Genomic DNA, 26,733 nt, shown 5'->3' with positions numbered 1-26,733 from the left:
GGACAGATTTCGCGTGGATACAGTTTACTGTTTTTTTAGAAAAACGGGCTATCCTGTATCTGGATTTTCTTGCCAAATATTTTTTGTAGTTTTTTTTAGAATTTGGAGCATTTAAAGTTTTATCCAGTTGATTGGATAAAATAGCTGGATAAAATTCAGTTGATTGAATTCCTGTTGATCGGCATAAAATTTATTTTAAATGAAATCGAAACGTTACCGAAAAAGAACTTGAAAGACTGGAAATATCCCACAAATTTTTGTGATTTGAACGTTTGCTTTTGTTATTGAGTAAACTAATAGGAGTTGAGTGAGTCGCAAAACTAGTTTTAGATCAATCACAGCACTCGTTTTATTTCACCCCTTTCTCTCTCTCTCATGAATTTCAAAAGTAATCAGGGTTTTTAAACTCAATTAGATAACTTCAACTATCTGCGCACTTTTCCATTCAAGTTAATGCCTTCCTTGCCCTCAAAAACTAATTGAACAATTTAGTTTCTTAATTAAAATCATCCATTGTTTATGTGATTCGACAAGCATATTTTTTGTGTTCTTTTGTTAGTTATGATAAAAGAAAACTTTTTTTGTGAACAATTTATTCTTCTTAGTAAAATGATCTGGAGAACAAAACTTTCAAGAAGTTTGGTGCCTTATTTTTTGAAATGTGGTGTTATTTTACTATTTTTGAGTCTTATTAATGTAACGAAAACGGTCAAACAGTTTGTCTACTGACAGTTATAATGCATACAAGCTGGACATATGTATCACCCTATGAAGTAACTTGTGTAAAAACCGAATCAAAATATAATGCGCGAAGAATAGTTACCAAGGGTTTTTTACACCATAATGGTCTCTTTTGAGCCTCAATCTATACGGAAAACTTTTTAGGGTCTGCAAAATTTCTCAAAACCAAAAGTTTTTGCTCGGAGTAGATCTCAATAAATTCATGTCAAGTATGAGCTGAACCACATAAAACGTTGCAAAAATTTGCTTTTTTATTAACATTATTTCATAGTTGATGTTTCTCATCTAATATCTGAAATCACAATTGTTTGCGCTCTCAAAGCAAACAATAGGCTACAAAATATGACCAGAAAAAAGTAATTCAAACTTATTTTTAATAATGTTCACGACATCTCTCCTAAACAATTATAACATCAGCTGCCGTTGAGACTGAAAGACAGAAAATGTAATTTAACAAAAGTTTGAAAATTCGTTTAACTATAAACAGGAAAAATTCGGAAAAAATTACGGATTGAAGAATTTTCTTTAGCTGATGTCAGTAAAATTTCTAATTAAAATGAAAAATCATGTACACTCGTTAACAAAAGTAAGCTTTCATTCAGCAAAATTACAATACAAACAGCCCGTATTTGAGGGAATTTTTAATTTTAGTCCATTTTTGTTTTCCCTAATTTTTTATATTGTTCAATAGGAAATCGATAGAAAATTAAAGGTTTTAAATTGCAGAAAAACGACAAAAAAACCTACCGATAAAATGTAGGTATAAATTTGTCAGGTAACCGTAAACAGCCTTAAGCTGAGTTCCACATGAAATCTGGTCAGCTTAATTATTCCTCTTTTTGAATTATGAGTTGAAGAGATTTGCGATAACGATGGACAGATTTCGCGTGGATACAGTTTACTGTTTTTTTTAGAAAAACGGGCTATCCTGTATCTGGATTTTCTTGCCAAATATTTTTTGTAGTTTTTTTTAGAATTTGGAGCATTTAAAGTTTTATCCAGTTGATTGGATAAAATAGCCGGATAAAATTCAGTTGATTGAATTCCTGTTGATCGGCATAAAATTTATTTTAAATGAAATCGAAACGTTACCGAAAAAGAACTTGAAAGACTGGAAATATCCCACAAATTTTTGTGATTTGAACGTTTGCTTTTGTTATTGAGTAAACTAATAGGAGTTGAGTGAGTCGCAAAACTAGTTTTAGATCAATCACAGCACTCGTTTTATTTCACCCCTTTCTCTCTCTCTCATGAATTTCAAAAGTAATCAGGGTTTTTAAACTCAATTAGATAACTTCAACTATCTGCGCACTTTTCCATTCAAGTTAATGCCTTCCTTGCCCTCAAAAACTAATTGAACAATTTAGTTTCTTAATTAAAATCATCCATTGTTTATGTGATTCGACAAGCATATTTTTTGTGTTCTTTTGTTAGTTATGATAAAAGAAAACTTTTTTGTGAACAATTTATTCTTCTTAGTAAAATGATCTGAAGAACAAAATTTTCAAGAAGTTCGGTGCCTTATTTTTTGAAATGTGGTGTTATTTTACTATTTTTGAGTCTTATTAATGTAACGAAAACGGTCAAACAGTTTGTCTACTGACAGTTATAATGCATACAAGCTGGACATATGTATCAACCTATGAAGTAACTTGTGTAAAAACCGAATCAAAATATAATGCGCGAAGAATAGTTACCAAGGGTTTTTTACACCATAATGGTCTCTTTTGAGCCTCAATCTATACGGAAAACTTTTTAGGGTCTGCAAAATTTCTCAAAACCAAAAGTTTTTGCTCGCAGTAGATCTCAATAAATTCAAGTTAATGCCTTCCTTGCCCTCAAAAACTAATTGAACAATTTAGTTTCTTAATTAAAATCATCCGTTGCTTAGGTGATCCAATAAACATATTTTAGTATTTTTTTGTGTTTATGATAAAAGAAAAAACATTGGAAAATGAATTGTTTCGTATTTCTTTATGCTATGCATCTTCGTTTTTTAATCTCTCTGTGTTTCAGTGCGCCTCCCAATATTGTATCATTTTTCATAGATTGTTTGTAGGCCAGTTTTTCAATTTCTTGGCTGAGAAAAAATAAACCTTATTTGGAGTTCAACGGAGTTATCGACATCCGACGTATGAAATAGTCCCTCTGCAATTTGGACGGCTGTTGGAGCAGATGAGATTGACCCTCGTAAATCACAGACCTCAACTAAATACTTCACTTTCTTGCCCTTACATAACTTTTAGAGTATTTCAGTACTGCTGCAGAGGTTTTTTTGTTTATGTTGTATTTGACTCTGACATTCTGTGATTGAGGGAGGTTTCGAATTCGTTAAAAAACCATCCCGGAACACTTCTGAATCGGTAGTGATGCCACACAAAAAATCTTAACTAGCACTGATGCCGACTGAATGTTAGAAACGGGTACGGTAAGTGGTCTTAACGATTTATGTACTCAGTGCCGATTATTATAGTTGGTGTAAGTTGCAGATGTCGAATATCATAGTTTTCTAAAGAAGTTTGCTAGTTATTGTAGCAGTGTCTACAGTGAAAATGTACCAGTAATCGATTCGAACCATTATTTCTTACTTGCAAGCATAGTGTGCTTACCGCTGGACCAACTGGTCTTGAGATCTCAAACGTAGGCATCTCTTATAACCCATTCCCTTGTTTTCCAATGTTCTTCGACGCTTCATTAGCCAAGTATACGTTGAGTAGTTAGAGCTTTATGTCAAGCTATTTCGAGCAATTTTTTTGCAAAGTTTACATCAAACTTCTCTCAGCCTTCTAACAGTTATTTTTTGATGGAGTTTCCAGAATCACGAGGATTCATTTATGCTCTCAATTTTGTGTCGAAAGCAGGTCCTTATAAAAACCTCGCAATTTTTCCATCAGTCAAAGTCCAATCATCAAAGTTTGGTGACTGAAATTCATAAATTCATATATGTGAACTGATATTAATATTTAAGTTTTTGTAATCAACACGTTCATAATAATCAAAATGCAGCAGCGATAGAAACTGGACTGGAATAGTCATTGTTGAGGAGAGACAGCTGGTTGATTCTGGATTCTGGTCCATGAAGTGGGGAGTAATTGTAGTATGTCCTTACTCCGTGAGATTGCTCACTTAAAAAGACTTTGCCATCTGCTTCGTAGTACATTATGTCTATGTTGTCTTTGTCTAGGCGAAGGCGGTCAATCAGTGACTTTAAGGCCTGTAAATAGAAATGGTTTGAAATTGGTTCATACGTTTATATTAATCTATACTAAAAGCATTGATTGAATCTGTTATGAATCCCATGGAGCTGTATTGAAAAGCTGTTGAAATAAACATGGGGCAAACAAATTTCAGATGTGCTACATGGCTTTTACAGTGTCACGGTCAATGTTTCCGATAAAATCAATCCGTCACAGAATCCTCAATTTTTTTTCGCTGAAACACAACTTTAGATAAACGTGCAATCAGCTTTTTGAAAAATTGAAGTTTTGTTAAGATAGACAGAACAATAAGATTCACCAGCTTTTCTGGTAATGTTATTCTTCTGTCTATCTCAACAAAACTTCAGGTTTTCCCATTTGATCATAAGGAAAAACTATGTTTAGGAATATATATATATATATATATATATATATATATATATATATATATATAGCTATATATATATATATATATATATATATATATATATATATATATATATATATATTTCCATGCTGAGGTTGCAGACCCAAGCGAATTCTGATCAGATCATCTCCTGTCGCACACGGGGATCATTGTGCAACCTAAAATACATGGTCACACAAGTGCCATAGTCCGCACAATAATCTGACGGGAGAGGGCCCTATATTGGTTTGATCGGAGAACAATGTCTGGAAAATGGTCCGATCAGACAGCCAGTGTTTCGAAAATGGTCTGATCAGAAAAGCAATAATTACAAAAAGGACTGATCAGAGGTCAATTGGGTCTGGAGCTTCAACCTGAGTTGTAGCATACAACATAACTTACCAAAAAATTTAATGTTGCTACGAAAGATGGAGAGGTTTCTAACTCATTTCTTTTGGAATTAGATTGAAAGTCATGAACTTTCTGAACCAATCGTTACCTAATTTAGTGTAGCATACTATACCTTGCAAGCTTTCTGTTCTGATAAGTCGTTGCCCCAGATGTACAGCTTCTCTAGTGTCCTGTTGACCTCTAGACACTCTGCTATTTCACACAGACCTCGACCTCTAATCTCGTTCCGCACTATGGACAGTCTAAACACATCCGTGACCATGTTTCTGAGCCACTGATTTGACTTTAATCATATTTTATGCACGGGAAGTTCTGAATTGCTCATAAATTTAACATCAAATACGTTGTGTGGAAGACAAAGACGTACATTAGTAATCGATAAAAAATTTCAAAAAATGGAATCTTTTATTTCGTAGATTAGACTTGTATTTCAAAAGGCTCATTAATTCATACTGTGACAAAAGTTTAGGAGGGCTGAGCATGTATAGACAACGTTTTTAGGTCACATGTCACTGGTCTCCAAACTAGAAGGCGCACAAAAATTTGAAAAAAAAATAACAGATCGAAACTTATTTATACGAGCCTGGAAGAATACTTTCAGCAAACCCTGGATCGACTCGCACTCACAAATACTTCAACATTCCGTACGCCAAAACAACCAAACGATCAGACTATCTAAGCAGAGAATTTTTTTTCATAAGATTTTCGTGCTTTCGTCCGTTTTTTTTTCAAGTCTTGAGTCATGAAATGGATCACGAAAACCTCATTTTTACTCATTTTTGACTGCAAATATCTAGCTGTCAATTGTGACTTCGGCATCGGTCGTTAGCATTAATACACAATCAATTCTCGATTTTGTATATGACTCAATTAAAGAGCCTACAAGTAAACGGTTGATGCAAATAAATGGGGCATCTTTTGTAAAGGTAGGTAAAGACTAACGATCTGAGTGAAAAGTTCTTGCGAAGTGATTTGGCCAAAAGAATAGCTCCATCGCATTCCAGTCTGTTCTGACCAAGATCCAACACCTCCAGAGTCTGGTTCTTCTCCAATAACCTGCCTAGGAATCGCGTGCCATCTCGAGTTATTCGGTTGCTATAATAACACGAATCGTGACACAGTTAGTTTTATGTAGTCTCCGCATCGCAGGTTTAGGTCTCAGTTTTCTGTCAAAAAATAACCATGGCCAGACACGTGGATTTTTGATTCACCGCAAAATTTTTGCCAATCTCAAATCAGACGCTAGAATCTAGCTCGGCCGGTGAAAGAGCCAAGAGGATCGTCGAGCTATAGTGAAATCACCGAATCTTCTCAAGTCGAGAATTTTTTTCTAGGGTCTCTTTGACGGAATATAAAAGCAGAAAAGATATTTTTGTGATTGTAGCTTTTATCTTTGGGCAAGAATTTCGGCTATTCTTCTCAGTTGACGCAGAAATCTTATGTAATCACAACCGAGAATTATTGAATGTATTACTATCCTCTTCTCTTGATAACTTAATAAAGTTTGTAATAGTAGGGCTAAAAAAATTTAAACTCAATTTCACTTAACGAGCGTCTACCGTTACCGAAAAACAGTAAAACAGTAAAAAAGAATGTGGCCTGCACTTACAAACGTTCTTTGACGCCCATATGGAGAGAAATTAAATTTCGTGTAAATAGTTTCCACAGGGAAATTAAATATTTCAAAAGAAATGTTGTTAGTAGTTATGTTAGGCGGAAAAGGCATTTCACTTTTTAATTCATTTTGAGGTGAAGGGAATCAGGACAATTAAGATGAGCCCACCAAACTTTTATTGAAAGATTTTTTTTGAAAAGAGACCATGAAATACTAGATTTCACAATTTAGTACACATATTTAAGTACCAATAGTATAAGTGTTTTCTACACTTACAACGGGACTTTTAAACTCAGAATTCATAAAATTATTTCAAACATTTTCAATTTAGGGGCTGATTGATCAGTTTCTCGAAACATAAAAGAAATAACAAAATTCAACAAAATTCAAGAAAATAACAAAGTCCCCTTCATTAATTGGAGAAAAGTCAATAAATTCCATTCCGAATTAATGATGCATTGTTTAGTGCTGCTATGTGAACTCTAGAAAACTTTCCAGCTAATTCACATAAAGGCGAAATCAGAAATCGACTCCTTTTAAAAGTTTGTTTTGCTTCACGTCGGCAAAAATCACTTCCGCAAAAGGTATTTTGCGATGCGACGTAGATTTCACTTCCAGTCCTGACATATAGGTCACCGCGTTTTCATTCGCAAAGTTTGTACGTAAGTGTCATATCTACATTGTATTAAGATGAGAAAGGTGAAACCTGGTTACAAAATTGAGTAAGTTTACTCAGAGGTTTGGTACTGGTAGACGCTCGTAATGCAAACTATATGCAGTTCAAAATTTTTGCATATATTTTTTAAGATTAACATTTTAAAAACTTCATATGATTTGTTATTTGTAGTTTTGTCAGTTTTAGCTGAACAATGAAATTTTTCAGCAGAGTGAATTAAAAGAAAATGGCTTCACTTTTGCTTCTGATAGATGTCAATCTCAAAATGAAACAATTTAACGACCTTAACGAGCCACTTGCAACGATGTTGTAAGCATTTTGTGAAAACGATTTTGTGAAAATTTGCTCGGCAAATCTGTTCTTTAACTGTGTATTCGCAACACTCGTAACTTCACTGAGAATGTCCAACCCAAAATGAAAAAGAAAAATCTGGAAACTCTATAGACTGAAATGGACGGGAATTACCTTGCATAGAACATTAAAGGCAACTTCCCAACAGATGATGGAGTTAATATTGCTTGAAAGAGACTGCCACCGCAGTTTATTTGGCTCAACATGAAAAAAACCTATCTTTGATCTCTGATGCAAACACAACTGGACATTGTAAGAGACCACTGTCTATCCTTGAAAAGTTGTTTGTTCAATCCAAAATGCCGACCAAAAAATTTTTGCTAGGCCTATGCCAGGTCATCTCAACATTATCGATTGGCTTACTCTGGCTTGTCCACTGGCTATCTTTAGTCAAAGCTTTAGTAAAGCTTCTGTTCTTTTTTTAATGTTGACGGTAGTTTTATATTGAAAGACCTTGATCGGATTTTGTTGAGAAGTATCAAGGGACAGACTGATTGCACATTTTTGTTCTTTACATGACCTCGTTAAAGCATATAAATAATAATTTCTGCAAACAAATCTGCAAAATAGTTGTTGCAATAACACTGGGTTTGTGGTTGAGTAGTCAAAATTCTTTCAAGGCTAAAAATTATATGCATTGTTAAAGCTTGGAGATATTGATTTTCATAGCACTCCTAGTAAAGAAATTTTCCCAGGTAGAGGTGCCAGACAGAAACAATTATGATCCTGAGCATCCCATAAGGAAAGTGCCTGTCCAGACTTTCGTGCGTTCATCTCCGGTCTGGACATACTTGCTTCCGTCTTGGACCTCAACCTGGGTTTTGTTTCAAAAATAGAAAAACCCCTCCACCGTGAATGACAAAAGAGACGGATTTCCGGAGTTATCATCATTGATATCTTTGTGTTTTAGCTAAAGAAAAGGAAATCAACCGTTTGTTTTTTTGAAACATTATTCGAAAGTTATTTCTTGTAAACCTGGACAGGTCAATATATTTGAGAGTGCTGTTATCGTACAATCCATCCGCCAGTCTCTCCGCCCCGAAGTCACCCATATTACACTTGGTCAGGTGCAGTTCTCTCAACACTGTGTTCACACGCAGCATCAGACCCATGTGAACAGTAGTCTCATCTTGTACACTGAAGAGAAGAGGTCTTCCCACATCCAGACTGGAGATGAATTTGTTCTGGCGCAGGACTGTCGCTAGTGCCAGCACACTTTCCATGCCCTTTGCAGGAAAACAACCAGCTTCTACGGCTGAGTAGGAACAAATGCCTTCCAAACGTGTCTTAAGAATCTCCCGCTGCTAATTAAGGGTAATTTTTGCTATTATTAATCAGCATAGACATAGCCTGCATGATAGACCAAATGAAGCTGTAAATCATATTAAGTCATAAAAAATAATAGATAATATAAAGTAAAAGAAAAGGGCAGCTGAGAATAGGCTACCGTTAATGCGCTGCAGACTAAAAGCCTAATGCAGCTCCACTATCTGCTTTCCTATCATTCAGTTGCAGATACATGTTTTTTCCGAGATATTGTCATCGTGAAAACGATCCAAATTTAAAACACATAATTATGAGGCACAACTAAAACGGAAACATTATTTCGTATGTTACAAATCAGAAAATATGTTGTCAAGGAAATAGGCAAAGATCAAGCTTGACTAGTCTTTTATTTTTGAACTTACGAGGTCGCAGTCGTTGAGGTCGAGTATCTCGAGTCCTGCGTTGATTTGGAGCATTCCTGCAAATGACATCCCACCTTCATTACCAATTTTATTCCCATTCATCTTGAGTAGCTTCAGTGTCGTGTTGTCCTGAAATTTACTAAATTTACTAAATTCAACATCAACAAAACGTTGGGAAAGCAAAAAGGAGACAAAAGTTGATAAAATAATAAATTCCAGGATTTGTCATGTTCCCAGGTCAAGTTCCAGAGCGATCTGAATGTAAGATCTTTTTACTTATTACAATAAAATCCACAACAGAACTTTTACTCTGAAAAATCACTTTCAACTCCAATATGACAAGGAGGCTCGGCAATGTGCGTTCGCACATAAAGTTCCAACCCCGCTCATCCACATGAGAACATATAGAAAACCCCAAAATTTCGCCAAAGTATTTATTAAAAAAATTTGTGCATGAACAAAAAAAATCGCCTCCAACGCAAATACTTCAGTGGAATAAGAAATGCGGCATAAACTTGATGAGGTCTGCCATTATTAAGAAAGCGAGGCATGACGAACAATAAAATCAAAAACAACAACAAACATTAATTACATCCTAAAATTTAATTTGTCCGTGTTGAAAAAAATTAATAACAATGTCACGAAAGCGTCAGATAAAACTGAAACTGGGCAAAATATATTGTATTTTACTAGAATAGACCAGTCCATAACACGGCTCCGTTACAATTAGACAAAAAAAAGAAACATCAACTGAAATTATCACTGATTTCTATATATGAGGGCATTAGGACCTGTCGTTATTCAATTTGTCTTGCGGTTACAAAAAAGACAACAATCAGAGACAACAAACAAAATTTCAAATAAAAATTGTGAGAAGACTCTGTCGAAGCCGTAAAGCCGTTTTTTGCCCCTCAAAATAAGTTCAGTTGCGCTTTCGTCAAATTCCAATAATGTGGTTTGTGAACTTTCATTAATGAGGCCGGGCAAATAGTTGACAAAAAGCGAAAAAGGGTTAAAATTAAGAAATAATTTTGAGTTTTTCGAAAACAATTATTTTCAAAGTCCGGAAAGCCATTAGCTACAAAATAAAACAATTAAGTAGGTCCGTTTATTTGTCTGAAATAGCCCCTTGAGATCCGTTATTATTCAGAATATATCTTACGTTGACGAAAGAAAAGTCAAACAGACAAAAATCACAAATTAATTTACTTTTTTAACGGAAAATCCGCTTCGAAGCCAGTACTCTCATAGCCAATTCTTAAAAAACTTTACTTTTTGTGAACTCGTGTCTTCTGTGGTCGCCAATAATGTTATATGCGACATTTAATTAACGAGACTAGGTAACAAAGACGCACAAAAAAAACAAAAAATTGATGTTGGAAAGTGTTTTTTTAAACAATTGTTCTTTAAACAGATCTCGAAAGCTATCAGCAATCTACTCAAATCAGAATATAGGCTCAACTAATCCTCAGTAAAAATTCAGTGCGATCTTTGATGCTGCAGAAAATTTAAATCATCAAAAAGACAAAGTGAAAACCACAGTTAAGGACCAAAGTTAAAAAAAACTCAATTTTTTTTTTCGAGAAATTGATGTCGAAACCGTTAAAACTATAATCTGTACCTTTAAAGATTTCAAGTTGTTCAATTTGGGTTCATGTTGAAAGTCAGTAATGTGTTATGTGAACTGTCAATAAAGTCACACTGTAAAAAAAAGCGAGAGAATGGCGTGAAAAATGGGCAAATGCCTAAAAGCCAAAAAATTGTGTGAAATCTCATAGTATCAAGGCAAGAAAATTGTAAATTAACGCGTAATACCGCAAAAAGATTACATTTGAATACAGTAGAAAGAGGAAGAATTCTTTCTCTGCTGACATTAAGCTACAGGCTGACCAAATTAAGAGAAAATTAGTGGAAAGTCCAAAAAAGCCCTGGTTTACTTAGAAAACAAATAATTTTAAAAGTCAAAACGACCACAAGCTTTCGAGTCAAAAACTAGATGAATTAATTTGGAACTGCTCAGGAAGCCAATTGCACCCAGCACTAGTGAACTTTGATTTGAACTGTTTTGGTCTTTAACTAACAAAAAAAACATCGATTTTTTTTTTAAAAAAGACAGACTGATTACAATCCTAATTTTTTTTGGATTTTACTAGTCCGAGATTGGATCAAAACTAGCCTTGCTATTGCTGTTTGTCGACTAAAAACATTTAATTCTTTTAAATGTTATAGATATAGAAAAGTTGTTAGTAAAGGAATCAAAAATAAATGCTGCGTTTCTGATAGTAATCGAGATAAGTTTTCAAAAAACGGAGAAAATCTAATTCCTGAGCACGCTCAAGGGAATTTGAAGAAGGACTATCCCTCTTGGAGTTTACAATGATTGTTTTAGTAGTCTTTGGATGTGCATTTCCGGCAAATTTAATCAAACAGGACCAAGAAGCTTATTTCAGCTAATTTTAGCTTAAAAAACGAATTAAAATAGTCAACAAAACTTTTTTGTTTTTGAAAATCAACAAACTAATTTTTATCAATTTAACATATTCTAACAAAATTAACTAAATTTTTGATCAATATTCCGGAAAAAATGAGTAAAAATAATCTCAATATTCACAAAATTTATAAACCTTGATAAATTGCTCTATAAAACGAAATTCAAAAAAATCTTTTTAATTCCATATTCTACGCTGGATGGGCTTTTGAATGAGACTAAAAACAACTCTCTACGATGTTTATACCGATTGGCCAAAATGTTCTGAACAAAAAAACTCAATTGAGTATATAGTTCCTAAACCCTCAGAGAGGGGTCGGAAAATTAATTAATTTTTTTGAAAAATTGTTTTAAAAATTCTTCCAAAATCTCATTATCTGATTTATTGGAAAATTTCTCTTCTTTGAATCAGATTTTGGCATCCAAAGTCGTAGAGTTAAAATTTTGGAATTTTCTTATAAAGAGAAGCCAACTTCTTGGTCCAGAAAAATTGATCAGCTTTTGTTAGTCTTTCTTTGTTATGAAAGCAGATAGACAATGACTGCTTTGTTTAACTGTGGGAAACTGATTTCTTCAAACAACTTAGTTAGCGCAAAAATAGCTTTTTAATGCAATAGATTGAAGCAAAAGATTCAAATGAAACATAATAGAATCAATTTGCTATTTATCTTTGTTTTTTTTATTGACATTTGTCCATCTTGGTGGTTTTGTTAAGTCGTGCCATTGCTAGCTATTAACGTGTTGCTCAGAACTTGCCACAACCTAAATGATAACAATATTTTTTTCCTATAATCTTTATTCCGACAAACTCTTCTGTGCCCTATTTAATCTTGTCAGAACTCATAAGTTGTCAATACATATATACATACATACATAACCACACACACACACACACACACACACACACCCACACACACACACACACACACACACACACACCCACACACACCAACACACACACACACACACCCACACACACACACACACACACAAATTCCAATAATGTGGTTTGTGAATTCTCATTAATGAGGCCAGGCAAATAGTTGACAAAAAGCGAAAAAGGGTTAAAATTAAATATAATTTTGAGTTTTTCAAAAACAATTATAGAAAGCTATCAGCAATATACTCAAATCAGAATATAGGCTCAACTTATCCTCAGTAAAAATTCAGTGAGATCTTTGATGCTGCAGAAGATTTAAATCAACAAAAAGACAAAGTGAAAACCACAGATAAGGACCAAAGTTTAAAAAAACTCAATTTTTTTCTCGAGAAATTGGTGTCGAAACCGTTAAAACCTTAATCTGTACCTTTAGAGATTCTAACTTGTTCAATTTGGCTTCATGTTGAAAGTCAGTAATGTGTTATGTGAACTGTCAATAAAGTCACACTGTGAAAAAGCGAGAAAATGGCGTGAAAAATGGGCAAATGCCTAAAATTCAAAAAATTGTGTGAAATCTCATATAATCAAGGCCAGAAAATCGTAAATTAACGCGTAATACCGCACAAAGATTACATTTGAATACAGTTGAAAGAGGAAGAATTCTTTCTCTGCTGACACTAAGCTACAGGCTGACCAAATTAAGAGAAAATTACTGAAAAGTCCAAAAATGCCCTGGTTTACTTAGAAAACAAATAATTTTAAAAGTCAAAACGACCACAAGCTTTCGAGTCAAAAACTAGATGCATTAATTTGGAACTGCTTAGGAAGTCAATTGGACCCAGCACTAGTGAACTTTGATTTGAACTGTTCTGGTCTTTAGCTAACAAAAAAAAACATCGATTTTTTTTAAAAAAGAAAGACTGATTACAATCCTTTTTTTTGGATTGTACTAGTCCGAGATTGGATCAAAACTAGCCTTGCTTTTGCTGTTTGTCCACTAAAAACATTTAATTCTTTTACCTGTAATAGATATAGAAAATTTGTTAGTAAAGGAATCAAAAACAAATGCTGCGTTTCTGATAGTTTCTACATACATACATAACCACACACACACACACACACACACACACACACACACGCACACACACGCACACACACATATATATATATATACATATATATGTGTTTATGTATGTGTTATATATATATATATATATATATATATATATATATATATATATGTGTGTGTGTGTGTGTGTGTATATATATATGTACATATGTTTTTACATATATGTTTTACGACATGTATATCAGACAGAAGTTTATTATATGTACCCGGCTCATTTTACAAGGTCTGGCATGTCAATAACGCCTTCATTGTTGGGTTTCATAAGATAGGAATTTCACTTTAGATTTTACAATTTATTAACTTAACATAGTTATTGTCAAAATAGAATACTATGCTACGTCGATCATGAAAAATCTATACTGAACAACAAAAAAGTTAGCACCCTTGTGTGATCCGAAACTGATATCCAAAACAGGAAAATTGACTAACCTCTAACAAGACATATTCTAACAACATTAACTAAATTTTCGATCAATATTCCGGAAAACATGAGTAAAAATAATCTCAATATGCACAAAATTTATAAACCTTGATAAATTGCTCTATAAAACGAAATTCAAAAAATCTTTTGAATTCCATATTCTACGCGGGATGGGCTTTTGAATGATATTAATAACAAATCTCTACGCTGTTTATACCGGTCGGCCAAAATTGTCTGAACAAAAAAACTCAATTGAGTATATAGTTCCTCACCCCTCAGAGAGGGGTCGGAAAATTAATTATTTTTTTTGAAAAATTGTTTTAAAAATTCTTCCAAAATCTCATTATCTGATTTATTAGAAAATTTCTCTTCTTTGAATCAGATTTTGGCGTCCAAAGTCGTAGAATTAAAATTTTTGAACTTTCTTATAAATAGAAGCCAATTTCTTGGTCCAGAAAAATTGATCAGCTTTTGTTAGTCTTTCTTTGTTATGAAAGCAGATAGACAATGACTGCTTTGTTTGACTGTGGGAAACTGATTTCTTCAAACAACTTAGTTAGCGCAAAAATAGCTTTTTAATGCAATAGATTGAAGCAAAAGATTCAAATGAAACATAATAGGATCAATTTGCTATTTATCTTTGTTTTTTTATTGACATTTGTCCATCTGGGTGGTTTTGTTAAGTCGCGCCATTGCTAGCTATTAACGTGTTGCTCAGAACTTGCCACAACCTAAATGATAACAATATTTTTTTCCTATAATCTTTATTCCGACAAACTCTTCTGTGCCCTATTTAATCTTTTCAGAACTCATAAGTTGTCAATACATATATACATACATACATAACCACACACACACACACACACACACATACACACACACACACATACACACACACACACACCCACACACACACACACACACACACACACACACACACACACACACCCACACACACACACACACACACACACACACACACACACACGCACGCACGCACACACACACCTGTACTGAACAAGAAAAAAGTTAGCACCCTTGTGTGATACGAAACTGATATCCAAAACAAGAAATTTGACTAGCCTCTGACAAAAGATAAATTCTTTACAACATTACTTCTCTTCGCTAAAGCTCTTGGTCATGCTCGATTTTATTTGAAAATCGAAACCTTGATATCTGGAAACCTGCCAGATATGACAAAGTCAAACAATTGAGTCCTTAATGTAAAACGTGTCTCAATTGTAAGATTTTCTCACGATTGTTGACTTTTTACTGATTTGGCAATTGTTTCAAGCTTCAGAAAAAAAATGGAGTGAATAGTTTGTGAACTTGTTGTTTTCGTCCTTTTTAAAATGAAGATTTGATACATTTCTGCCTTTGATATCGGGATATATCTTGAAATAGTGTTCCGTTTGAATCAAAATGACCCGTAAACAAGATCACTACCGTAGATAAATATAGTAAACTTTAAAAATTTTTGATAGAAGTTAGTGTATTTTCCGGTCGACTATAGAAAAATTGCTTCATAAAATTTTTCGATGTTAACTTATTTTTTGTATTTCATGGAATATAAAGTCGTTTTTGTGACTGAGCACCCCATAGCTTTGAATAATTGAAACCAAAAATTAGCTATTCGTGAAAGAATAGGATAACGCCAATTTTTCTTCCATATTTTTCGGAGAGGGAATTTGGTTGATCGGAAAGCTTAATCTACTCTTCTGCGTTGTAAAAGGTGGGTTGTTACTGCCAGCTGCAACAGCAGTGCAAAAAATTCATTTTCTTTTAATTCTTTTATTTTTAAAATTATGCAAGAGTTTCGCAAGAAAACACGCAAATATTTGTAAAACTCTTGACTCTCAGCGGTTGTCGTATAGGATCTTGTGAGACTATTCGAAGATCTCATAAGATTTCAGTGTAAGTTTTTAGCAGGTGGGAATCCCAGGATTTGTGAGGTTAGTTTTATTTAGTCGTGAAAGGAGTTTAAAAATTTATCGAATCGCTAACTATGATTCATGAAATTCATTGTTCCGACCCCACTTGTGGGGGGAGGAACTATATACTCAAATGGGTTTTTTTTGTTCAGTCAATTTTGGTCGATCGATATATTCATCGTAGAGAAATGTGAGTGGTATCATTAAAAAGCTGGTCCAGCGTAAAATTCAAAATTAAAAAGATTTCTTTGATTTTCGTTTTTTCGAGGAGTTATCGAGGATTGAAGTATTGTGTGAACACGCGATATTTGTTCACTTTTATTGTGATTTTTCTCCAAATTAAAATATTTTCTATAAAAGTAGAATTTCAAAATTAAATTTCACGCCAAAAAATGGACCAATTTTTTTTCCTAATAGACTAAAGGCGATAAAAAAGACTAGTTCTGGTCTCATTGGGAAGTTCACTATAAAAAAAAACGAATTCTATTTGAGAGCTCTTTTTTTTTATAAAACTTTTCTCTTTTTTGCTTTTTTTAAGTCACCTAGAGACAAGTCACTTTTTAAATCGAGGTTCTATTAATTACAAACCTCCTTTACAGTAAAATAAAGCCAAATGAACAAAAAACATCGTTTGCAAGGAATGGCTCATGTTTTTTTGGCTTCGATTCTGCGTTTTCGTAATTTTAAATGAAATTTTGAATTTCTTTTTCAGGTTTTACTATTTTTTTGGAGTCCTATGGCATGGATTCAATGACTAACAGTGCAATATTTTCCATAATGAGCATTAAGTGAACATATCTAGTGCTTTGAGGGGACAGCTAAGGGCTCTTAAGACTTAAAAAAGAATTTCTCGATTTTTTTTTGAACATTAAAGAATAAAATTTATTATTGTGAATGGTTAGTCACTCCAGGATTGACACCACCCTCTTCCTTCCTACTGCAAACAAATTTAATCTGGTTAGCGGTTTTGTTTTCTAACTATTGGTTATATGACTTCAATGACACAAGATTTCAAATTTTTTAAAATTTTTTTTGGATTTTTTTTATTATTGGTTAATTTTGAACTCCTATGGCATTATCCAAACATTATACACCGTATCCAAATAATATTTTAATCCCATTGTCTTCACGAGGACGTTCAGTGAATCAAAGATGAAGTTTTCAGAGAAAAACTAATGGTTTAATTGGCTTCGACACTTTCTTCTCCCACTTTTTTTTTAACGAATTTTGGTTTTTGCCTGTTTTTGTTATTGTTTTCACAGTCATAAGTATTATTGTGATGTCATGTTAAATATCTATGCGTAACAAACATCTTTTTCCTCCCATTGGGTTATATTTGAGCGTAGATATTGAGCTCCGTTGAAAGATTTTGTCTTTAATGGCTGTTAGGAGTTAAAAATAATTTTAAGAGTTTAAAAAAAATACCTATTAGTTTTAAAACTTCAATGCCACGAGATTTCATAATTTTTTTTCTAAATTTTTGCCTACTTTTTTTTATTTTTGGATCCTTTTGAAATCTGATCGCATCATCCTACTGCTGTTTTAGAGATAAAGTTCAACGGATCATAGATATTGTTTTCAGAGAAGAGCTTATGATTTGAATTGCTTCGACATAATCTTCTGTCAATTTTCTACTGAATTTTTGGTTTTTGCCTGTCTCTGCTGTCGTTTTCAGAGTCAATAGCTTGTTGTAACTTGGTCTTATTAATGAAATATGATTGTCAAACAAACTTATTGTCCCGTCGAGGCATAAATTAGCGTATTTACTGGCTTGCGTTGATAATATGTGTTTTCTCGAAAATTTCGTTGTTCTAATGTATTTGTTTATGTTTGGTGATTTTTTGAAATTATATTGATAAATATGAGAATTTTCATTTCTCTTAAAAATTGATTGAAAATAGAAGAGTTTTTAGTGAAAAGTTCATTTTTTCAATGCCTTCGACACTTCTCTCGCTCATTTTTTCTTGAATTTGCTGTTTTTGTTATTTAGGTAGCCCTAAATTGCTGAAATTTCCCATAGGCTTCTAATTGAGCATAGAATGAATGATGTTACCCAAAGCAGGAAGTTTATTGCGAATAGTCTTAAAGTTTATGATAATCACATTGAAGTTTTTTCAAACTTTTCAGTTTTTGTTGTTCTTTTCGTCAAATCGTAACTTATTTTCATCAATGAGACGTCCCATCCAATTTCTTGTGTTTCAAGAGATAACTTATCTATTGATTTTATTTGTCACATTGTTTGTTTTGTTATATGCGTTTATTGGACAATATGCGTTTTTCTGAATGTTTATTGAGTGGCCAGTTTTTGTGTTTTTTTTCCTCTTCTTTCAGAACAATCGCCAAGTAACAGATCCCAATGGTTTTCAAATGCGGCGTAAGTAAACTTATTTATACTCTCAGTTTAAATCCTTCGGCTGAATCAGTAGAATCGAACAATTGAATTGAAAACAAATAATTTTCAGATGATAGCTACTGACTTTAATGGTAACAATTGTTTGTGTTTTCGCAAATCGTTTGTAATTTTGTGAGTTTCTCTTTAGTTCGCTTCTATGGCTTAGTCTAACCAAAGACAGGTCCTTTTGGTTTTGTAATGAGTTTTTAGTAATTTATTAAGGATTATTTAGTTAAAAGCTAATGATTTTTAAGATTTTTGAAATTTCTTGGTGTTAAAAATGTTGATTAATTTTTTAAGTTTCCCCTCACTGTTCGTTCTTTTTGTCGACTTGTTACCCTGTCTCATTAAGAAAATTTTCCATCTGCTGTATTGTTAGAAAAAAGTAAACTTGTGTAGTTAAGGTTTTACCTGACTGCACTTTGACGTTGTTACTAGGTGCTTTTAAATTTAGATATTCCGTTTTTGCCGTGAAATTTTTGTTGGTGCTAATTTTGTTTTTTATTTTTTTCTCTTAGTCTCTTTAATGTCAGATCACGTTGGCGCTGTAATGAGGCATGGCATTATGTAATTAAATTAGTAGATAATTTATGCAACGTTTGCTTTAAACTCAAACATCTATTTTTGTTATCTCTTCATTTGGTTGACAATTTAGTCAAAAATTTAGATAAGCTCGGGTCGGAACATCATGTGCGAACGCACATTAACGAGCCGCCATGTTTTTTATCAGTTCAAATAAAATCACGGGACACTCTTAAGTCTGTAAAACTATTGTTAGAGGTCCCCAGGTTGACCCTTATTTCAATACCACATCTAAGAGCACATATAGTTCCATCCAAGTCAAGGCAAAATTTCTTGTATGATCTTGCTATGTTTTCTAAGAAGCCATATATGATCTTAAAAACGTTTGCAAAGATTTTGAAAAAAAATCAGCTTTCGTAGAACAGCACAGTTCTCATGATTTTCCAAACACTGGTATTTTTTATGGTCTTAGATATAGTATCTAAGATTTCAATATGGTGTGTGCCCATATTGCGTCAAGACACCATTCAAGATTGGTTATTAAGTTAGGGGACAGTCGGAGCTGTTGGGTATCGTTTTCAGGGTTTATTTATGTTCGCTTGCTTGCTTAAATACATACTGCTTGCGTGCTTGAATGCTTAAAGGGGTGGGTTTAAAAATTTGAACACACGGAACTTACGTGCAAGCTTTCTGCAATTTGTTTGGCAGCGTCTTTTGTGAAGTAATTAGACATCAGATTCAGGGCTTGAAGAGAACCACTATCCTAAAAAATGGATGACATCTTTGATTCTGTCAGGTCTACACATTCTTTCAAACACGCGGCAGTTCCTATCATCCGAGCATTTGGTTTTCGTATTCACCCATCCACTCTTAATTACCTTTACATATTGAAACTCGTATACATCGCCATTACAGTTTACGTAACTGCAAAACAATCTGTTCACAAAAACTACTGGGCATATTTCCATTCGTTGGTTAGTGAAGGTCATAGCATATGTCTATACATGTGACCACACATATTTTTTGCTAACCAAGTTATATTTTTAAAAAATAATAATGAATGTCAACAGCTCCTGACTTGGTCCATATTTACTTTCCTAAAACTTCCTTGCTCTTCTTACCTTTAACAAGTCTGCAATGAGAGGTGCCGATTGGTCTGTCAAGTTGTTGTATCTCAGATCCACTTCATGTATGCAGGGACTCTCCTTCAGAGTGGCACAGAGAAAAGACATGTCACCATCCTCTATCCTCGGGGCATTGGGTCCCCCACGTAGGAGGTGGTTGTTGCCAGCTAGGTTGAGAAGGTAGCCTCCAGACGGGCTAAAACCAATTTATATACCCAGTTGATACAGTTTTTCTAATTCAAATTTGAGGTAACAAATGATATATCTGAATAAGGTGTGATAATTATTGGGGTTGTAACCCCCCCCCCCCCCCAACTTCGTGGTTACATGACGTACAACTCACCAATTGCTTCAATAAGGGGGAAATGATTTTGTGAAGGGAAGAGGTTGTCACTGAAAAAACTTTTTTCCTCACTGCTGTTACTGAAGCAGTCACTGCATCTTGTTTCAGCTCAATTGTGGTAGGAATTACTAACCTCGTAATTTTTGCTTCCAGGTCACGTGGAAGCAAAGAGACATCTGGAGCACTCTATTTTAAGATAAAGGTTTGGAAAAAAGTTGCTCGTAAAATTCGAACTTTTTAATTGTTCAACGCTGATTTACAAGTGGCGCACTGTCCAAGTTTACATTGTCGTCATAATAATTTTGTCCCATATTCCCAGCTCGGCTTGGGATTCCAGACCTTGATCGAGCTAAAAATGGAAGTTTGAGCTAAAAATTACTCACACAAAAGTTAAAGGTACAAAATTTTTGATTGTGGTCTGTTATGTGAGAGCATGTTTCCTCCAGTGTCTGACACTAGATTAAAAAAACATTTAGAGCGCATGAAAATCTGGAACATAATCGCACAATTGCTCTATCAGGGTTGGCTTCAAATCATTGAAAGTCTGAAACAAGGTTGTGCGATACTGTAAAGCAATATTATGTAAAATCCTACCGCATTTATTTTTTACCATTCTATTATTTGAAATATCAAAAATTCTACACCTACGCAATTGTGGCGAAAATTTACAACTAAAGGAATACAAAAAAAACAAAACGTGTGTGCCCATATTGCGTCAAGACAATTGTTCTGGTTTCATCAATGACAACTTTGAATGAACAAAAACGTTGAAGAGATGATATGGGCCAGGGCCTAGCAAACTATGGCCATAGTCTGAATTGAGATGAATCAAAGGTTTTTTCAAGGCTGGAACTTTGTTGGTGGTAGATGGTATTTGTGGTTAGGTGTGGTCTAACCAGGTGCAACTACAGCGAATATGGAGCAGAACTAGAATCGAACCGAACCATCATCGCTTACTTTGAAACAGTAAGCCTATTGGGCTACCCATTACAAAAAATGGTCTTCCCAAGTTGAGGTCTCCGTTCAAAATGAAAAAATACCATGCCAATTTTTTAAATAACAAGGAGGCTCGGTAATGTGCGTACGCACATAATGTTCCGACCCCGCTCATCCACATTCTTGACTTAATTGGCAACCAAATGATGAACCGATAGAAGAGTTTCAAAAACATACATATCACTCAATAAACCATAATGGAATACAATAAGGCCACGCTAGAGGGCCGATAAATCTTGTTGTTAATAGGACTACTGGAAAAGACTATAATAAAAATTAAAAAACAAACATTAATTACGATCAAAACTCCTAATTACGACCAAAACTAATTACTGTCTATATTTTCAAAAAAGTATAACAAAATCAACCTTGCATCAGATGAAACTTAAACAAAACAAAATAACCTTTACTTCAAAAGAAAAGATATGGGACCTGCTCTCAATGCGACTGGGTAAAAGGTCGACAAACAGAGCAAAAATGTGCAAATTTCAGAAATACGCTACTATATTTGAAAATGATTATTGATTTCAAAAGTGATTATTATCATTTGATAATAAGTGAAATATCTGAAAATTTCATTTATATCGGCTTACGAAGCAATTGAGAGCTGTTGTTATCCAGTGTACGTCATACAACTACAAAAAGAAGGACAAATACCGGCAAAATTAAGCTTTGCACGAAATGGCAGTGAAACCCTTAAAACGGTTGAAGCCATAAACTTGTTGCTAAGAGCAATGAAAATGTTCCATTTCTCAAAATTCCAAAGCCAATGGGACCTACCATTAGCGTAAAAATTTTAACTGAAAACAAAAGTCCTTTAAAATGTACAAATAGATAAAGTTCTCAATTATGTTACAAAATTTTGTAGTAACAGTAGTAACAAGGCCAAAAAACAATTGGTTCGAACAAAAACCATTATTATTTTAACTATAGCTTGCTAAAAAGGGGTTGTGAACTGTCTTTACAGAAGCTAAGCTACAAATCGACCAAAAACAACAATTTAAAAAAAAAGGCCAAGCTCAACAATGCAAATATTTTTTAAATATTTGAAAAACAATTTTTTTCAAATGTCATAACAGACATAAGATTTCAACAAAAAGAGGTCAATTACGATGCAACACATCAGAAAGCCAATTGGGCCTGTCATTAATGAGACTTAGTCACGAGACAACAAAATAACAAAAACAGGCAGAAGACAAAACTCCACAAACAATTTTAAACCGCAGTCTCCAAAGTACTACATATATAACATGTTCTCTGCAAGAGCTATCAAACATCATTTGGTTCTCATCTGATAACCAATGGGGTTTTCCCTATAAAAGAACTGCATAGGAATGACACCCAAAAACCCGAAAAGTGAACAGTAGAGAAATCTCGAATATTTCTTATGAAACTAAATGGCCCAAGCAATCATTCAAAGCATATAACCGACCAAAAATTAATGTCTGGGTCAGCAAAAGTAATTGAGATTTCTCATTAGTGAGATTGAGTTACATGGTGACAAAAATCAAAGCAGAAAGGAAACAGTTGTGAAAGTCTTTTTTTTTAAAAGTTAGGTTGAAAGTTACGAAAAGAAATAGCTATATAGTGAAAGGTTAAAATAGGTTGTTATTTGTCTTGGGAAGTAATTGAGAGCTATCATTATCAGATATATGTCGTATAACAACCAAAATAAAAAGACAAATTTACAAAAAAAATCACTAAATTTTGCCAGAGAACAGTGTCTCAGCCCAAAAGCGCAAACTATTGAAAAAAAAAACAATTATTTTATTCGGATAAGCCTTTTTTAAACCTCGTTCATTTTCTCAACTATTCTTATCTTCAATTGGATCTGAAGATTGGATTGAAACTCGTAGTAGCGTCATAAACCAAGAATCCATTGGTTAAATATAAAATCGTTACAGACATTATTTTTTTAATTAACAGGAAATTGCTTTTTGCTTGTTTTTATTGGGACTACGCCGAAGCTGAGAGAAATAAGTGAAAATGGTGGCAAAGTTCAGAAGTTTGCCTACATTTTCTTAAAACAAATGATCTCAAATTTATAAGAGACAATAGGTAACAACTGAAAGCATTGACTGCGTCAATTATACCTTCTAATAAACCATTCCGATCACTGATTGGGGCGACTAAGTCATTGGACTACAAAAAGTATAAGAAAGTGAATGCAGAACATAAGAAGTCCACCAAAATTTACGAAAGCAATTGGCCAGAGCCATAAAAAACACGAGCTTTACTCTGAGACCGCACAATATGGTCGTTTGTATTCATTTTTGTAAATAAAATCTGTCGATAAAACAGCCCTCATTTGAAATTCTTTTCAGCAAATTGCATAAGAAACTATATGCGGATAATTTTTAATTTAAAGAGGCCGAGCCTCATTAAAATCTAAAATCTTTTACCGTATGAATCCACGGTGAGATCAATATCAGCCCTGATTTTGCTGCGCGACTAAAATGACATTCAATTATTCAAACGCGAAATAGATCAATTTTCAAACAAAAATTTTCAGCATATCAAAAATAAATAATGCATTTCGTTTAATTATCGTGATCAAACTTGCAAAAGTCTGGCAAAATTATTATAATTTCTGAAGACTTTTAAAAACAGCGGGAGTGCAATTAGCTCTCTCTTTAAACTTGCGATGAATATAACTGAAGTTTTAAGGTGTCTACTTTCAGCAAAATCAGTGAAAGCGGGCCAAAAATGCATTTTTGGTCCGATTTTTGACAAAAAAAAGTCTGATTTTTGAAAAATTTTAAATTTCAGCCAAAAAGCTCAGATCGAACAATTCAACAACCCCCTCTATTTTTTAAGATAAGATCAATAACACTACCGTTAACAATTGTAAGATATTTTAGCAAAATTAACGAAAATTTAAACAAAGTTATCAAAGTTTAAGATTCGATAACTCCCTAAAACAAAACGAAAATCAGAAAAATCTTTTTAATTCCAATTTCTACGCTGGACGGGCCTTCTAATGATACCACTCACAACTCTCTGCGATAAATGTATCGTTCGGCCAAAATTGACTGAACAAAAAAAACCAGTTGGGTATATAGTTCCTCCCCCACTAAAGTGGGTCGGAACAACAAGGCGTTTTTCAGTTAAAGGTTTTAGCACCACTTTTTTTCAATTTGAATTTAAATGGATTCATGGAACAATTATCAAAAACTGGTGACATTCCGCGGTATGCAGAAGATTGCTTTTTAATCTCAAAACCCATATACGTCCGAAAATCTTAAGCAGAAAAGTTTATATATAAACCGGAACTTAGTGCCATAGTAAATCAGTGCTGAAACATTGTATTCCATCTGTATATGGTCGGCCCATAACTGTATCTGTTTCCGTCGGAGCTAAAACTAAGACATTTAAACAAAAAACCATTACAATCTGAAATAAAAACCATAAAAATCTGCATTTTCGGTCACAATTTGGCAGTTTCCAGGTTCCCGGCGTGTATTTTCTGGTTTTGGCGGGTTTTTTGCTAATCTTAATACGTTGCTTGCAACGTTTTAAGATTATAAGGCATCATCATGCTCAAAAAGTGCATCGCCCAAATTTCAAAATTTTTTTCGAAATTTTCAAATTTTATTATGATTTTGCTATGAACATCATGGGAATCAAAACCAAGAATGCACAGTCTCTTTTCAGAAAAAAATATCTATGGGACTTATCCTGCACATCATGCGTGGCAAGATACTCTTAACATACACTGATACAGTACTGGGCCGACGATATACAATTGGAATCCAATGTTTCAGCACTGATTTACTATGGCACTAAGGTCCGGGCCTCCCACTAAAAATGGGGTCGGAACAAAAAGACTCACGTAGACCAAATCACCGATGATCCAGACCTTGACGTGTTCAAAATTTCGATGGGTTATGTGCTTGTTGGAAAGCATTATGAAAAGACCCGTCCAGCACAAAATGAGAAATTATCCAAACTTTGACTAGTTCAAGTTATGAAAAAGTCTCAGGTTCATTATTCGGCCTTTGTTTCGTTCGTGTTTATGAAGCGTTCGATTTTTAAGAAAAAGCCCATGACGAAACCTTTGCAGACTTTTCTCAATATGGATTCAGCTGCCGATATTAAATTTTGTCCTACCTTTTCACGATTTAAATCAAGTGTTCACTTCACAACTACGAACACTGTGACGTCAAAAAGTGTCGGAAAAAGTTGCAATTGCATTGGAAACACCTCGAGGAAATTGTAGCTCGATAAGCAAAATTTGTCTGTTTTGTAAATATACAACTTGTATTATGTCTTCTATGAAAAGTTGCAATCCTAGAACCTTTGGTTGACGCGTTTTCTTAGAAACAATTTCTGTTCAAAAACTAACGTTTAGTTATCTAAGAGGAGAAACTGATTCATTTTCAAAGGAACAAAGAGTTGAGACAGACTTTGTTGCTGACAAAAACTGACCAAAATTTTGTTTGCTGTAAAGTTATTGTGAAATGGAAAAAGAAATTCAGGCATTTTTTCCTTACGTTTCACAAATTCCGATGTCCATTTGGTGCACTATGTAACTGTGTGGCTGACATGAGTTGTCATGACACAGCGATTCGTACTTCTGCTTAACTTCTGTAGGATCAGACATAGTTATAAATCATAAATGTTGTAATTAACCAACTCAGAATTACTTCTGAAAGATAACTCGGGCAGTTATGAATTTTTAAGCAGAGCAAATTTTTTAGACAGAAAATGTGCGAAATTAAGATAAACGTGCTTGGCGAGAATATACGTGAATGCTACAATAATTATAGACAAACACAACAAAACAGGTTCGCTTCAAAGTTTGCTAGTTAAATTTTTTCCTGAAGTAAATAGAGTCAAACAAAAAAATAGAAAATTATGGCAAGCAGCGTTGTATACTTATATTATGGTACGCATACGTAATACGTCAAATGCGCTTTGCACAATGTACATTTGCTATATAACGCACTTTGATTAAGAACGCACGTGCTTTTGATACTATTAAAAACTCTCCTTCTTACTGTATGTATGTGTTCAAATGTATGTGTACTCAATTCTGTTTCAATATCATTGATGTGATTTAGAATTTTACGTTAAAACTTAAATATATTGGCACATCATCGTTTATTTTGTTTGTTCTGGGATAAAATTAAAAGTGAATGTGAGCCAAGTAAAGCGGAAACTGATCCATCAAGTAATTTATATCAATTAAATGATTGATGGTATTGAAAGCTACTTTTCCTCGAAATATACGGGATTCGGGATTGAAGTTTTTTGAATTCAAAAGAATTTTTTTGCCCTCTGCTTTTTTGTCTATCATTTCTTGTCTTTATGAAGACAACATTTTCTAAAAATTCTCCGAGAATTTGATTTAACATCAAACAATATTCGGCAAGTTTTCCAAACCAGTGAATATTGGGTGACTGAGGCAGAAAACTCTTTA

General features: G+C 33.8%; 1 protein-coding gene across 1 annotated transcript; it reads right to left on the bottom strand.

The window, feature by feature from the left end:
* Positions 1-3,623: 3,623 nt before the first annotated feature.
* Positions 3,624-26,246, bottom strand: LOC142349921 (leucine-rich repeat-containing protein 34-like). Its single transcript, XM_075401776.1, has 8 exons — positions 25,805-26,246; positions 19,970-20,168; positions 19,528-19,611; positions 9,086-9,214; positions 8,373-8,623; positions 5,698-5,850; positions 4,868-4,997; positions 3,624-3,955 (listed from the first exon to the last, which is right to left on the bottom strand). The coding sequence occupies exons 1-8, from the start codon at positions 25,912-25,914 to the stop codon at positions 3,737-3,739; spliced, it is 1,275 nt and encodes a 424-aa protein (XP_075257891.1). The 5' UTR covers positions 25,915-26,246; the 3' UTR covers positions 3,624-3,736.
* Between the last annotated feature and the right edge of the window lie 487 nt (positions 26,247-26,733).

Source organism: Convolutriloba macropyga, chromosome 11 (assembly GCF_964194025.1).
Source record: "Convolutriloba macropyga chromosome 11, txConMacr16.3, whole genome shotgun sequence".
Lineage (NCBI taxonomy): Eukaryota > Metazoa > Xenacoelomorpha > Acoela > Convolutidae > Convolutriloba > Convolutriloba macropyga.
Note: the sequence above shows the minus strand (reverse complement) of the source record. Positions and strands in the feature narration are given on the sequence as shown.

Coding starts and splice junctions, on each gene's coding strand:
- LOC142349921 (XM_075401776.1), bottom strand. CDS start 25,914: ATGTCTGATCCTACAGAAGTTAAGCAGAAGTACGAATCGCTGTGTCAT. Junction 9,215..19,527: donor AAATTGCAGAAAGCTTGCAC/GTAAGTTCCGTG, acceptor AGTAAATTTCAG/GACAACACGACACTGAAGCT. Junction 5,851..8,372: donor AAATATATTGACCTGTCCAG/GTTTACAAGAAA, acceptor GTGTTATTATAG/CAACCGAATAACTCGAGATG.